Here is a 14,927-nt window from a genome sequence, read left to right as displayed (position 1 = left end):
TAAGAATAGGAACGCCAATGACATTAATTATATTAATTACGAGACAAATTACTTTTGAAAAATTCTATTTACTTCAATTTTATTTATTTTATGGCGCAGAATCCACACAATTCTTAGTTGTATCGAATAGTGAATAAAAAAATTTATTGACGCACTGCTACTAAAAAAAAATATCATTTCAAGTGAGTTCAAGAGAAGTTGTGAAAATGTTGAATTACGTTCCGTTCGACGCAGGCAATGAGATCTATTGCTCGCTGCCTTATTAATGTTTCTAGTTGTAAAAAATATTAAATAAAATTAAACCAACTCATCGTTGTTAGTATGTTTAAATTATTGACATTTTTACTGATGCGATGCTTAATCGAATTATATTGTATAATCGAATTTTATTAAAAAATTGAAAATTACGGTAAAAAATTATCATTTAATTGGTAAATAAATAAAATACATAGGTGTTAATTAAATCGTTATGTTAATTCACGCTTGAAATAATATATACATTTACTTATTATAATATCAGACTGCTTTTATATTTAGTAATTAAAGTAATACGCGATTAAAGTAATAAAGAAAGCCTTTACTAAATAACAGCAAGAATATTTCATTGAACAAAAATAATAATATTATGTATTACTTAATGCTGTTATTAAAATTATGAAGCTTGCTACAGTAACTTTTAAATCGCACTATCAAAATGTATTACAAGACATGTAAACTTTATAGACCCACATATTTATAAGTTATTATATGTATTCCAGACATTATTATTGTAAAAATGTAGAAGTTAAATCAGCAAATAACAATATTTTGTACATAGGTACAACAGGTAGGTACGTAAAATATTCATGTAGTTCACTGTATTTTTATAATATTGGGTGCTAGTAATACATAAGCTAAGACTGTCTTAAATTATTTTTTAATGTATTTGTCGTTTATTTTTAATTATTACTTTTATATAATTTAAATACTTTATTATATAAAAGCGTATTTTTATTCTAAGGTGCATTTCAGATCTCTTTCTTAGATAACAGTAGTCGCCATTTTTTAAACTGACAATACTTTACGTGTCAAAGCTGAAATTTTGGCGCTTACTGTATCAAAACTTATGTCACAAAATAAGTTAAAAATATGTTTTATTATTTAGCAATAATATTTAGCTCAATGTGCATTTATTAATTGAATAGTTCTAGAATAAGTTTCTCGTATAACTGTTATACAATGACGTTTAATAAAGTGTTATAAGCAAATAATGTGTTTCATTTATTATCACTATCACTACATAGTATAACACCTTAGAATACATAGGTATATAAATTAACGTAAGTGGTCTACATACATATAAAAATACTATATAAATTTAAACCATTATCTGAAAAGAGAAAGCAACGTCACCAACTAAACACAACCCGGCTAATTAGCTGACTTCAAACGGCACGTGTTCACGCTTCTACCTCTGTTCATATAATATTGTGTACCTATTCTAAATATAAAACAAAGTTACTTTCTTTGTCCCCTAATCTCTAAGTTTAAGTATGCTTAAATCTTTAAAACTATGCAACGGATTTTGATAGATAAGGAACGTTTTGAACAGAGCGGACAAAACCGCGGGTTGAAAGTTAGTTATCTTATGAAATTGAATTACATCTTTTTAGATAGCAGTTCTAAATTTTATTAGGCAACTTTATTAGGTTACGTTTATGTAAGAATTTCACTGAGTAGGTACCTAAGATAAAACGAACATATCAGCTAGTAAATAAATCAAAAGACATAATATTTTGAAATAAATTTATTAGATTTATCTTTGGTTTTGGAGTATAAGATACACGATAAGTCTAGAAATGATTCTTAATCACAAATATTTAATTTAAGATAACTTGACGACTTACTTAAGTCATATACTTAGTTTATCAAGCTCAATAACTTACTTTAAGTAAATACGTGCATTTTAAACGTAATTTTTTGAACCAAATACAATTTTAACGTCATTAATTTGTCAGCGAGTTGTAATTATTACAAGTTTAGAAATGTTTTTTTACATTGAAACAAAAAATTAAAATTAAATTAAATATCAAATCGATAACTATTCAATAATAATCACTGCTCGCTGTTCTTTTATGCACAAATATCTTCTTTCAACGTAAATACATAAACAATTTTAAATAAACTAAAAAATTTGTGCAATAATGTCTAGACTATCTATAGTTCTAAAAACTACAAAAATGTATATCAAATACTGCGAGTATGGACATAGTAGAGAAACATATTTTTTATAAAAAAATAATTAATAAAATAAAATAATATAACGAAAACGTTGCCGAAGTCATAGTTTTACAAGATTACAGTATTACCAAATAAGGTTAAGCGAGATATAAATAATAATTTGAACGTATAACAAAGCAATAATAGTATTCAAAAGGGCTTTTAAATAAAGTCTACTTTTATTCGTAGACTCAAAGACTTTGAATTATTCGAAACAATATTCACACTCGCTCGATTTGATTCCACTACTCGTATTAGCAAAAATACTACTTACATTAATTATTATTATTAACTGTATTGTAACCGCTCCAACCAATTATTTCATTATCACTCGATTATCACATTTTCGATACAATTCTTAGCGAATTTGAGATCCAAAGTAGACAGATAAAAGAATTTACTTAATATGTAGGTATCTATTTTTCAAAAGACTTTGCTTACATTCAGTTAAATACAAAGAAAAACTTATATCGACTTAAATAACTAAAAACTTTAATAATGGCAAAACTTCTTATTTTAAATGAATATCATGGCAGAATAGTAAATTAATTTTCTGCAGGTTTGGTGTTTTTTTTTTATCGAAAATTCTAGAATTTTCAACTTCCATTCATAGTACCGACGTATAGTTTCAAGTTTGTATTCTGTTATCTACTTTTTGCTTGATCAATCATTTTGATTCCGCTAGTTACTATCCCATAAATAATGTTTAATGTCAAGTCAGATATTCTGCTATTCCTCTTCTAGAAACTCATCGAAACGTGTCGATTAATTTCTCTTGTTGCCTCTTGATCTCTGTCACACCGTATGTAAATTCTGCATTACAATTGAATACCATCTGAGCGAAGATTTGTAAATCAGTTCATTACAATATGATCCTGCATTTTAATGGTATACAAGAAATTAATTTAATTTTCATATCAATACTCATCACAATTACTCGATCATAAATCAACACACCTCTGTTACATTAGAAGAGCCAGCCCTAATATTTTCAGAACAGCTACTCGTACTACTACCAGCTTCATTAGCTGCACTGCTCTCATGATCGTTGCTGGAACTCGCCTGTCCAGTATCATTTAGAGTTTCATTTCTTACACTTGCATCATTTGTAGCATTAGCGTCATTTGTGGCACTTGCTTCATTTCCGACGCTTGTATCATTTGTAACGTTTGGATCGTTGCGTGTATTCGCGTCGCTCCTGGAAGTGCCGGCATCTAGATCTTGGAAGATGTTTTGTCGTTGGCTGTTGAAGAAATGTACAGCGGGGATGCCATCTTTTGGATTACTGAATTCGACGTAACAGGCTGAGTATGGAGGTGGAGGCTCTTCGTATTTGTGTTTGTTGGCGCTCGTGGAGCATTCTGAGTAGGGTGGCGGTAGATCGTTACTGTGTAGCTCTTGGCTCGATCCGCTGGACTCTGAGGGGATTGGCTCCTGCTCGTATGGCGGTAACTCCATGTCGACGAATGTTGAGCGATCTGTAAGTTTTGGTAATTTTATTCACAATAGTATTTTTGTTAGATTCTACGCTAAGAATGAATGAAATGAATACACCAATGAATAGACTTACGACTTGTAGCTAAGACATTCGGTGTTGGCCATTCTTCTGAACGACTTCTTCGCCCTGAAAAATAAAATAATAAACAATTATATAATGACATTGACAACAAACTACTTAGATTGAACAAGATAAAAAACAAAAAATTAATTGTAAAATAGCTACACAAGTGGCAGTAGAACAAGATAGAGACATTTTTCTAAATATGAACGTCATCTTAAAAAAGACTAACAATTTACCATTGATCAATTTTTACCGACTTAATAGTCTATATGTTCTATCTCCTGCGAAATTAAGACAAGCGGCTACACGTAATGAATTACTACGCAATAGTTTTGAAAAGCTACATCTTTACCGGCTATAATAGTCTACATTTTGTTTTATCACGTGTTAAGACAAGCGGCTATCCATCTCAATTACCTATTACAGCACACATGAAACAGTATCTAGTACGTACATCTAAGGTAGTTCTTAGTGAAGAAGCGGTCGGTGGCCCGCACGAGGAAGAGCGCGGCGAGCAGCAGCAGCGCGCCGGCCGCCCAGCCGCGCGCCGCGCGCCACGCGCCCGCGCTCTCCGCCGCCGCCTGCGCGGGCGTCCTTGGCTGCAACATTTTATTTTACAAACAAACAGTCGTTTACAATAATTATTTAACAATATTTATCTTTTATTACTCAAGATAGTCTATACCAATATTATAAAGCTGAAGAATTTGTTTGTTTAAACGCGCTAATCTCAGGAACTACTGGTCCGATTTCAAAAATTCTTTCGGTGTTAGATAGCCCATTTATCGAGGAAGGCTATAAGCTATATATCATCTCGCCCAGACCAACAGGAGCGGAGCACTGCGGGTAAAATCAGCGGAGCACAGACATATACGGGTACATAATATACTTACGGGTATTTAAGACAAACTCGTGAAATTATTGTCATCGGTCCTTGATCAGACCACAAAGTTTGAATTACATCTATCAATTAAAAGTGGGTCAAATTCGAGTCTACTTACATACAAAATACCTACAATTACAGGTGAAGCTTATATTATAAGCGATTTAAAAAGGTGTAGATAGGCGCTCAGTTGCACGTCTAAATGTAGCTAATTAGCAACAATTTGTCATATTTCGCTCGCACTAAATATACCGGGTTGTCATAAGCACCATTTAAACAACCATAGTATTACAATAATTAAACTAAAAGAAGGATGATAAATATTAGATTACTGAAATTACCACATTCTCAAACAGCTCCTGCAGGTTCCTGGGCACGACGACGGGGCGCCACGTGACCAGCGTGGGCAGCGGCAGGTGATCCAGGCGACTGTTCATTCTGAAACACAATGTTTTTTCTTATTTCTTACTTTCAAAACAACTACAGTATTACAATTCTATTACGTGAAAGTTTATCTGACGAAGATCATATCTGTATTTTTATTAACATAAATGTGAGCAAGATCAAAGGTTATAAAAATTGTGCTATAGAGCGAGTTACAAAGGGGTATACCGATATTGTTATGATATTATAATTAGTTGTGAAGATGAATATGAATGACATGCAAAAAGTGCTACACACTGCAATCGGAATGTAATATCCGGCTTGAAGGACCAAAATGTAACTCGATATTAAATTATGTAACGCGAGATTTGTGTTTGTTTGACTTGTGTTAATATCAAAATAATTTTAAAACCCTTTCTACGTTACAGGATAATTGTCTGTGTACACATAATGCTCACACCACGTAAATAAATACTTAAAACACGATATAAATAATACCTAAACAGTTACGTGTTTTTGTTTATAGCAATTTGTAATATAGAGATTAGAGATACTTAAATAAGCGCATACACGCTAAGTACCTACTTACAGCAGGTACTTACAGGTACCTACCTGCACTAGTATATTATGACATGCAATACTAGTACTACGTTAGACAATCCTCTAATCCGATTTGTATACATCCCACTATATAACTATAAACCGTAAGCGAGTAAGATTTCCGAACAAAACAAACATTACTGGCTGAGTAATTAAAGGAAATCATTATATTGTTTCCTTAATTCCTAGAATATTCTATTATTAGGTGGTATCGACTCTACCAAGTGAACCAACATACCGATTGCTGAGTTACAATGATTTGGATTTCATACAAATTTTAGGAATAAGTATATTGTTTCATCATAATATTTAGTGGTTTTTACCATAATAGTATCAAATAATAAAAATGGAGCATTTATTCCAAAGATCTCGAAATGGTTTTTAATCGTTACCGTTGTCTTATAGCAGTAGGAAGTGATTGCGTTAGAGTACCTGTAATGCACTGTCAACTATTCATACTGGAAATAATACTGCTTTAAACAGTAGGTAGTTCCTCAGCTCTACTTCTCTGGTTATGCTCTATAATTTACATCATAATAATATGTAAAATTCTCAGTTTATTAATCCTATCTGTAATGCTGTACCTATATTATAATAACCAAGTACCCTACAGTTCTGGTGTCAATCCAGGTTCACCATAAAATATACTTAAGTTCTTCACAAATGCCGTGCCATTGCAATACAATATTATCATGTTTAAGTGGTTGAAAGCTGATACCTGACGCCCTGTTTCCTGGGCTTGGGCACGTAGGGCACGCTGTCCTGCGGCCACTGGAAGCGGCGCTGCAGGTCGCGCAGGCGCTGCAGCTCCGTGAGGTGCGCGATGTGCAGGTGCGCTGCGATCTCCGCGATCTCCTCCACCGTGAGCGGCCGCTGCCGCATGCGGTACGGGTCCAGACCCTTCATTGGCTTGGGGGACGCTTGCATCTGGAATTATTATAAACGTGAAGATCTGTACTCCTTGAAGAACACGGAGGCATGTGAAATTTGACAAACTTATTCTACTTAATCATATGTATAGGTCGCTGATTCAAATCCGACTTGAAGGACCATAAAGCTGGGATGCTGCTGTTATCTATAATATAAAAATGAATCGCAAAATGTGTTGGTAAGCGCATAACTCGGGAACGGCTGAACCGATTTCGATAATTCTTTTTTTATTATATTCCTTGAAGTACGAGGATGGTTCTTATGTAGAGAAAACGTAAACATGTACCACGGGCGAAGCCGGGGCGGACCGCTAGTAGGTAATAAAAATAAGCTGCTAATATAAATGCTTTAATATTGCTATGCTACGCTATATTGCTACGACCACACGAACGCGGCATGCGACGTTTTTACGTGTATAATATATGATCAAACGAACTTCAGAGTGAAGTTCGATCATTATTATATGAATCGCTTCATTCGAAGATATTATTTACTATGTAGTCCCCTTTTTCAATGCTAGCAACCACGCACGCCTTTAGATTTTTTTTTTTTTTTTTTAATTGAGGGTATTACGACCTGACAAGTATTTGCTTGCTTTGTACGATATTCATTATTTTTAGAGCCTATTATCTTACAAAACTTTGGGTTAGGGTGTGGTGGGTGTTAATATCTTCGAATGAAGCGATTCATATAATAATGATCGAACTTCACTCTGAAGTTCGTTTGATCATATATTATATTTCATCGCTTCATTCTTCAGATATTATTTACTATGTAGATGTTAAGAGATAAAAGTTTTGTAAGAACCATTTTGGGTGCAAGTTTAGAATAAAACGTAAATATTATTAATTTTGTTTTATAAATTAACAAAAATATAATTAAATACTATTTCTGTAAAATCGATTATGCAAATTCGTTCGCATTAATTACATTAAGTTTATAGAACCTTGCAAAGGTTTTGGTATGTTTTGTCCAACCAGCAGTTTTACGTATATTATTATCAACGCATATACACCACTAGCACAGGCATCAGAAGTTGAAGCGTGTCTTGTGCTATGTGAACTAAATACCTATTGAAATGTTGACACCACTTTCCGATAACACATTTTTGATCCAATGACTGATTGTTTGAGTTGTGGCGGGTTTATTAGGTTTTTTAAAGGTTAGTATTAATCTATTGTCCTCCTCATTCCTCAAATGTTTGTGACATAGGTACCTAGATGTAATCAGACAGTACAGTAGTGGGCAAATACTTATATTTTGTTTGAAATATGGAAGTATAAGAAGAGATTGATCTCTACCTGGAGCCGAAGTTTTTACGAGGTCTGTAATGAAAATTTTAGCTCCACTGTCTGAGAAGTAAATATTATTAATATTTATAAGAGATAACGTCTGCACGCGCTGTGTTGTACACAGCGCTAATAAAATTACTAATTTTCCAATTGTTCCAAATTTACGTTTCTATTAGGAAACCAGCTTGAGATATGACTCAAAACTAATTGTGGGTCCCAAGAATAATTGTATTTAGGCATTCATCTGACCCGATATTATTTCCTAATATTATAAATAGGCAGACGTGCGAGTTCAAAGTACCATACGAAGCCTCTTTGTTGAACTCTTCTGTTAAAAATGATATTATGACAGCCGCTACTGTACTCTCAAAATTGGAAATATTCCAATTTAGACAAAACTGCCACCATAAATGATATGTTACGTTATAAAGCGATGCCAACATTAGTTCTATAGCTTCCGATGGGGTGTTTCTCCATAGAGAGGCTTCACGGAGAGCCTCGCTGCAGCCAGCGTAAGGTATGAGTGCAGTGGGCGCGACAGGTGACTAGGATGAGAATGCGTTAGATTCGTATCTGTTTTCAAATATGTATAATGTATATTATGTTTGATGATACTCTCTGACGAGAGGCTGCGAAGGCCACCACGGAAAAACTTGTATCCCACACGCTTCATCATTAACTGTTTTTTGTAAATATCTCAAAATAAAAGTAAATGGGGAAATGCGTAAAAATTTATATTATACTAATTTATGGTGAATGCGTCGACACATGACGCAGCAGGGTCGGGATGCCACGACACTTACTTTCTGCATTTAGCATTAGTACCTTATGCTCTTCCAAATTCTTTAATATGTTTCATTGCATAAACTCCATTCGATATCAGGATTTATTCTTTTTAGCTCTGTGTCAGTGTCGACATTTATCTTTATTATTAATATGACGCGAACCACCATGTTTCGATGCTCGCATCATTTCCACAGTTGCTTTGTTAGTTTGTTAAGGTGGGGAAAACAGCAGTTTTGTTATCAATTCGTAATAATATTGCACAATTAGAATAGGTATTTGCGAATGTTTTTAAAATTAAAAAGGCAGCTCTAGATAATTTATGAGATAGATTTTTTCACATTCTTTCCATGAACCATGCACTCGTTTATTATTGCAAAAGACACCTCAACCTGTCCTTGAGGCATTTGAGAAATTCTCTAATGTAAATTTTGGAGATTTCATAAAATTTGTTTTATATATGTTGTGACCACCAATTTAATTCACCCAGAATATAACTTGATAACTGAACTTTGGAATCATTATTATTATTATTTTGATTTAAAAATAAATATTTTTGACGTTCTAATATCTTAGTTTATAGCCACCCGTATTTAATAGCAGGACAAGCAGCAGCTTGGTAGCAACCAAGACACCTATTAGGTGTGAAAATTCTCGGGTTGTACAAGTAGGTAATTTTGGAAATTTATTAACTAAATAAACTAATATGTTAATACGTTTATCATCAGGCAAAGAAAGTTAGGTTACATGAATCATATATAAACCCAAGGAATTTAAATTTTTGACTTGGAATCCGTGAAGTTTTTTCAATATTGATTACAAAGCCTAGACAAGACAATAGTTTTATTGTCTCGTTTAGATTATTTAGGCATTCTGTATAATTTTTACCTGTACATAAAATTTCGTCGAGTTAAATGACAGACTTAAAACCGGCTTAAGAATGCTATAACTTCCTTCATTAATTTAGTAAACACTCTTAGCACAATAGAAAAGACCTTTAAACTCTTATAAGTTACACTATTACCTTTGTTATTTATAAAATGAAAACGGAAAAAATTGCGAAATACCGGTGCAATTGGCATCAAAAGGTAAGCTTCTTTAAGGTCTATTGTAGCCTATGAAACCATTTTCGGGGATAAGTTTCGATGCCGTCCTATGATCTTCGATTTTAAAGTGATATTTTGATATAAATTTATTAAGATTAAGTATGAATTTTTTACCGCCGTTTGATTTATGTGCTAAGAATATATTTGAGATATATTTGCCCTTTACTGGGTTACAAACATGAATACCTCCCAAGTCTATAAGGTTATTTATTGCCACAGACTTGTCAGCTTTCTCTTGCCCCAACCAAAATTGAGTACGCACTGAATTTTGAAAAACTTCATTAGAAAATGGTAAATCCACACCGTTTTTTAACTCATTTAAGAACGGTTGTATTATTAGTAATTTTGCGTCAACAATTGTAAAATAACGTAATTCTTTATTGTTATTTTGGTGCACAATATTAGCTCGAGCTGATCATCTTTGGCTACGAAGAGGGTGGTATATATGTATGTTCCTCTTGTAACCTCCTCGCTCCCCCCCCCCTGTTTGACTGAAAGCGAGAAGGTGTCTGCCAGTTTCCCTGGAAACTACTGCGAGATGTGTGTGCTGCGTGAGCATGTGAACTAGAAGGTTTTGGTGTGGAGGATGTTATCTTTATTTGTTGACCTTGCTTTATAACCTTCGAAGCTTTTATTTTATTAGTAGATAAAATGTCTCCAAACAATGCATTAGTTATACCTATCAGAATGATCGACAACTTACAAAAAAGTTTGTCGATGATGTAGGTCCGAGAATATGCGACATATACACTTATAAACTTATTGGCCTCCCATCTTATTTTTGTTACTACGCAAGTTTAAGCCCCTATTAACGCCTGTTATAACGGCCCCCAATTGTTGCTGTGAATTCGCCATTTTCTTATCCCAGAATTTACCGGATTCAGGAGTAGCAGCCTGAATCTCCGGATTTTATGTAGGAGCCTGGAGGAATACGCAATTTTCGGGAATCTAACAAGTTTTTAGAAAACTTTATCTTGATTCCTTTATCAACCCTTTCTTAAGGCTCGGCAACCATATTTTGGCGAGACTTTTGTGAATTTTTTCACCATATTCTGGAATCACATCATTAGCTTCACCCAATGCTGCTAAGATATCAGGTTCTAAGTCGACAGGCTCCGATTGAGGGGCCGTGGTAACAACCGTTGCTGGTTCATTTGCTTGAAGCGCAGCTGGATCAGTCGTATTGTTCATAATTCCCGGCAAAGAATTTGTCGGTGGATCAGTTACTAGGATATCTGGATCCAGTAACAAAAAGTTTTGTTATCGAGGGTACTTATAAAATTATGATTTAGGATTATTTTATTTTTTACATTAGTTGATATTCAACTAACAAACCATCGTACTATTATCTCGAATAGCCTCCTGGTAAGCTGGTTACAATTATTAAATAAGTAATAATAATATACCAATAAAGATTTATAATTTTCCAATAAAAATACCATTGTGATATCATCGCGGATATCCTCCCGGCTTTTATTTTTATTTTTTATTCTATTAAAAATTTTCGATTTTAACCTTCGTGATGCTATCTCGAACATCCTCCCGGTATAAATATGTATATATATATAGATATATATATACATTAATGATATTTAAGTATGTAGTATGTACTCGAAAGTAAAAAATTACTTAACCTTTGTGATGCCATCGCGGACATCCTCCCGGCATAAATTAAGTAATATTTAGATATTATTTCACTTCTAGAAATCGTGAGCTATTAAATTACCTTTGTGATGCTATCTCGAACATCCTCCCGGTATAAATATGTATATCAATACATTAATGATACTTAAGTATGTACTCTAAAGTAAAAAATTACATAACCTTTGTGATGCCATCGCGGACATCCTCCCGGCATAAGTTGAGTAATATAAATAAAATAAATAAATAAATAAATATTTCAGGACAATTTTCACACACGGCACGATCTGATCCCATACTAAGCTTTCGCTTGTGTTATGGAAACCAGATGGCTGATAAACATACATATATATAATTTTAAATATATACTTATATAGATAAATAACACCCAGACACAGAGCAAACATCTATGTTCATCACACAAATATTTGCCCCGGGTGGGAATCGAACCCACGACCTCTGGCTTGGAAGGCAGGGCCACTACCAACCAAGCCAACCGGTCAGTCAATATATAAATATTATTTCACTTCTAGAAATCATGAGCTATCAAATTACCTTCGTGATGCCATCTCGGACAACCTCCAGGTATAAACGAAAAATATTTGAATATTTTTCAACGCTTCAATTTCGTAAGTTATAAGAAACTTTCATTTGTCGTATTACAGATCGAAACGAAGACACTTAAAAACTCCAAAGTACTTGCTTGTGTCGTCTTCGGATTCCGAAGATGATATTATAGGTTTTATGCGACGATGTTTTTTCTTCAACTTCCTAATCTTCATACGATAATAATTAATTTTCTCCTTTGAATTTCTCTCCAACATGACGAAACTTGCACTTATTTAAGACGTCCGTACGTTGCGGCGCACGAAAAAGGAATGGATATCGTACAAAGCAAGCAAATACTTGTCAGGTCGTAATACCCTCAATTAAAAAAAAAAAAAAAAAATCTAAAGGCGTGCGTGGTTGCTAGCATTGAAAAAGGGGACTACATAGTAAATAATATCTGAAGAATGAAGCGATGAAATATAATGTATATGGAAAATGAAAATGATTAAACATGCAAAAAATGATTATGTTGCGCTCTATACGGTTGCACCGTACATCTAAGTTCTAACTAATATTATAAACGCGAAAGTTTGTAAAACGTATGGGCGATTTACGTTTGGTACAAAAATATAATATATTCACACAAAAACAACTGATCGGATCTGTATGTTTGGTAGGTACCTACTACCTAATACCTACGTACTACACAGATAGTGTGGTAGTATTGTTTACCACACGAGTGACGAGTGTCACCGCAGGTTCACGCTAGTGATAATAATGTTTACAAAGTATTTTCCTCACGACCGCGACGTATGTTAGAGTATTATAGACAGTTAGGTTTCTTAGTATTAATAAATTTGCTCCAGAAGTAATTAATGGTAATTCAAATTGATTTTAAGTCACGTGCCTGCGGACTGTGAAAAATGTTTACAATCACGTTTAGAATTATTACTGATTGTAGAGTCTCGACTCTCAATTGTTATTTTAATAAATTATGTAATTAATTTGTATGGAATTGGGAACTTAGTATATACTAAGATCTTACTGCTGATTATGTTACAGCTGATTCCTTATTGTTTAGTATACTGATTCCTGTTTTGACAAGGTCGTAGAAGATGTCACGAAAACATCGAATGTGGGATAATATTATTATTATACGAGACCTATTTACATGACCCATGTTAGTTATGTAGGAACCAAAGGAACGTTTTAAATCGTTTTGTATCAATATTCTTCGTAACAACTAACAAGTAACTATATAGAGCTGAAAACTATGATAAAAGTAACATATTGATAAAAACTTTCGTAACAACTATGTTTGTGTACCTACTTGTATGTGATTTAGCATCAACATACATCCTGTAAACAATACTGCGTGTAATATCCCAGTTCTATTTCAAGACTCTATTGGTCACAATAATTGCCCATAAACATTATTGTTGCGTTTGATTATAACAGTTGTTTTATGCGAAAATTCGTCCACATTAATGTTAGAGATTGCGATTTCGCAAGTTCATAAAATTAGTCAATAATGCAGTCACAATTAAACCGTCCATTATATTTTAAGTGTACCTAATTTGCTGTGTTACGAAAAACGAAACCTTATGCTTATCGGATAAGATTTATTTTGCGATAATTCAGCAATTAAGTAATTATACAGTAATCGTAAGCAATATTTACCACGTTCCTTCTGACTGAGTTATTATGTCAGTATGCTTGGTTGTGTCACTACTTACTACTGCTGACTGCATAGCAACCCGCCATGTCGGACTTATCTAGACTAGATTATCAGTCTAACTAGATACGTCTATATTTGTAGGCATTATGAAATGTTTAGATCTACTTATGCATTTATAATAATGCGATAGACTAAAAATAGAAAACAAAACAGAAATTTATTTTGATTTCATTATTTATAGAGGATTTAGCTAAAGATAGTGTGTATTGTTTTATCATTAATCGAACGAAATCTTCAGGTCGTAGTATGATCGTCATTTGTAATAGGTATCTAAGTCACAATAATATTATTATTATGACTGAGTACTAACTACTAAGTATCATAACAATAACAAGCATTAATGTTATATACTTATTCCTTTGGAAAATTTGCGTATGACAGGGTTGAGAAAAAGTAGTAATTCGCTCTACATGCTTAATACCTTAATTAGATATGTATTTATTACATTTCTTAATCCATTTATTTATTTAAGGAAAAAATTAACAAATTACGAAATAGCGCTTATTGCGAAAATTTAAATTATGTTAAAAAATATTAGTTAGTTACTTTTCATTAACAATTAATTTAATTATTAATTTCTGGAGTATTTTCTATGTTATCTAATATCGTAATGGAAACACCCAGAATATTCAAAATTAAACGGAGAACAAAAACAAAATTAATTAAATTATATATTTCATTAAATGTAGGCAGGCTTATCATGCATAAAATATTGTTTGTCTCTCCTATTCCTAAAGCTATATATCTCACATTAATTAATCTGTAAATGTAGAAAAACGAACTCACCATGAATAACAAACACTAAACAGATACACTAATGAATATTTAAACACATATTCTATCGAATATTACGCAAATAAGGTGTAAATACAGTACCCGAGACATTGCTCTAACTGCACTACGCAGGCGTGCGCTGTGCAGGGGGGGGCGCGCGCATGCGTCGTCGATCCTTTGCTGAAATACTAGCGCGTCACCCCGGCATCGTCTGGGCTGACCCGGGAAAAAACTAAATATAGCATATATCACATAGGAATAATACTTTCTATTGGAGAAAGCATTTTGAATATAGGGTTGGAGCTTTGGAGATTTTCTATTAATCTATTGTTTTTCGTTATGATAGTACCTAGTGTAGACTCATATAATATATCCTCATAAAATGATTCCTTAGCAACCAATGAAATAAAAAATATATTCATCATCA

General features: G+C 33.2%; 1 protein-coding gene across 1 annotated transcript; it reads right to left on the bottom strand.

Moving 5' to 3' along the window:
• Nucleotides 1-1,771: 1,771 nt before the first annotated feature.
• LOC123703243 lies at nucleotides 1,772-14,642 on the bottom strand. Its single transcript, XM_045651183.1, has 6 exons — nucleotides 14,513-14,642; nucleotides 6,406-6,614; nucleotides 5,045-5,141; nucleotides 4,275-4,419; nucleotides 3,830-3,883; nucleotides 1,772-3,737 (listed from the first exon to the last, which is right to left on the bottom strand). Exons 1-6 carry the CDS (start codon nucleotides 14,513-14,515, stop codon nucleotides 3,208-3,210), a joined length of 1,038 nt encoding a protein of 345 aa, XP_045507139.1. The 5' UTR covers nucleotides 14,516-14,642; the 3' UTR covers nucleotides 1,772-3,207.
• Nucleotides 14,643-14,927: the final 285 nt, after the last annotated feature.

This window comes from Colias croceus, chromosome 25 (assembly GCF_905220415.1).
Source record: "Colias croceus chromosome 25, ilColCroc2.1".
Taxonomy (NCBI): Eukaryota; Metazoa; Arthropoda; class Insecta; order Lepidoptera; family Pieridae; genus Colias; species Colias croceus.
This window is presented reverse-complemented; position numbering and strand designations above follow the sequence as displayed.

Excerpts from the sequence above, each read along its gene's own strand:
- LOC123703243 (XM_045651183.1), bottom strand. Across the intron at positions 4,420-5,044 it reads AGGAGCTGTTTGAGAATGTG|CCAAGGACGCCCGCGCAGGC; the intron begins GTAATTTCAGTA and ends AAAATGTTGCAG. Across the intron at positions 3,884-4,274 it reads CACTAAGAACTACCTTAGAT|GGCGAAGAAGTCGTTCAGAA; the intron begins GTACGTACTAGA and ends TTTATTTTTCAG.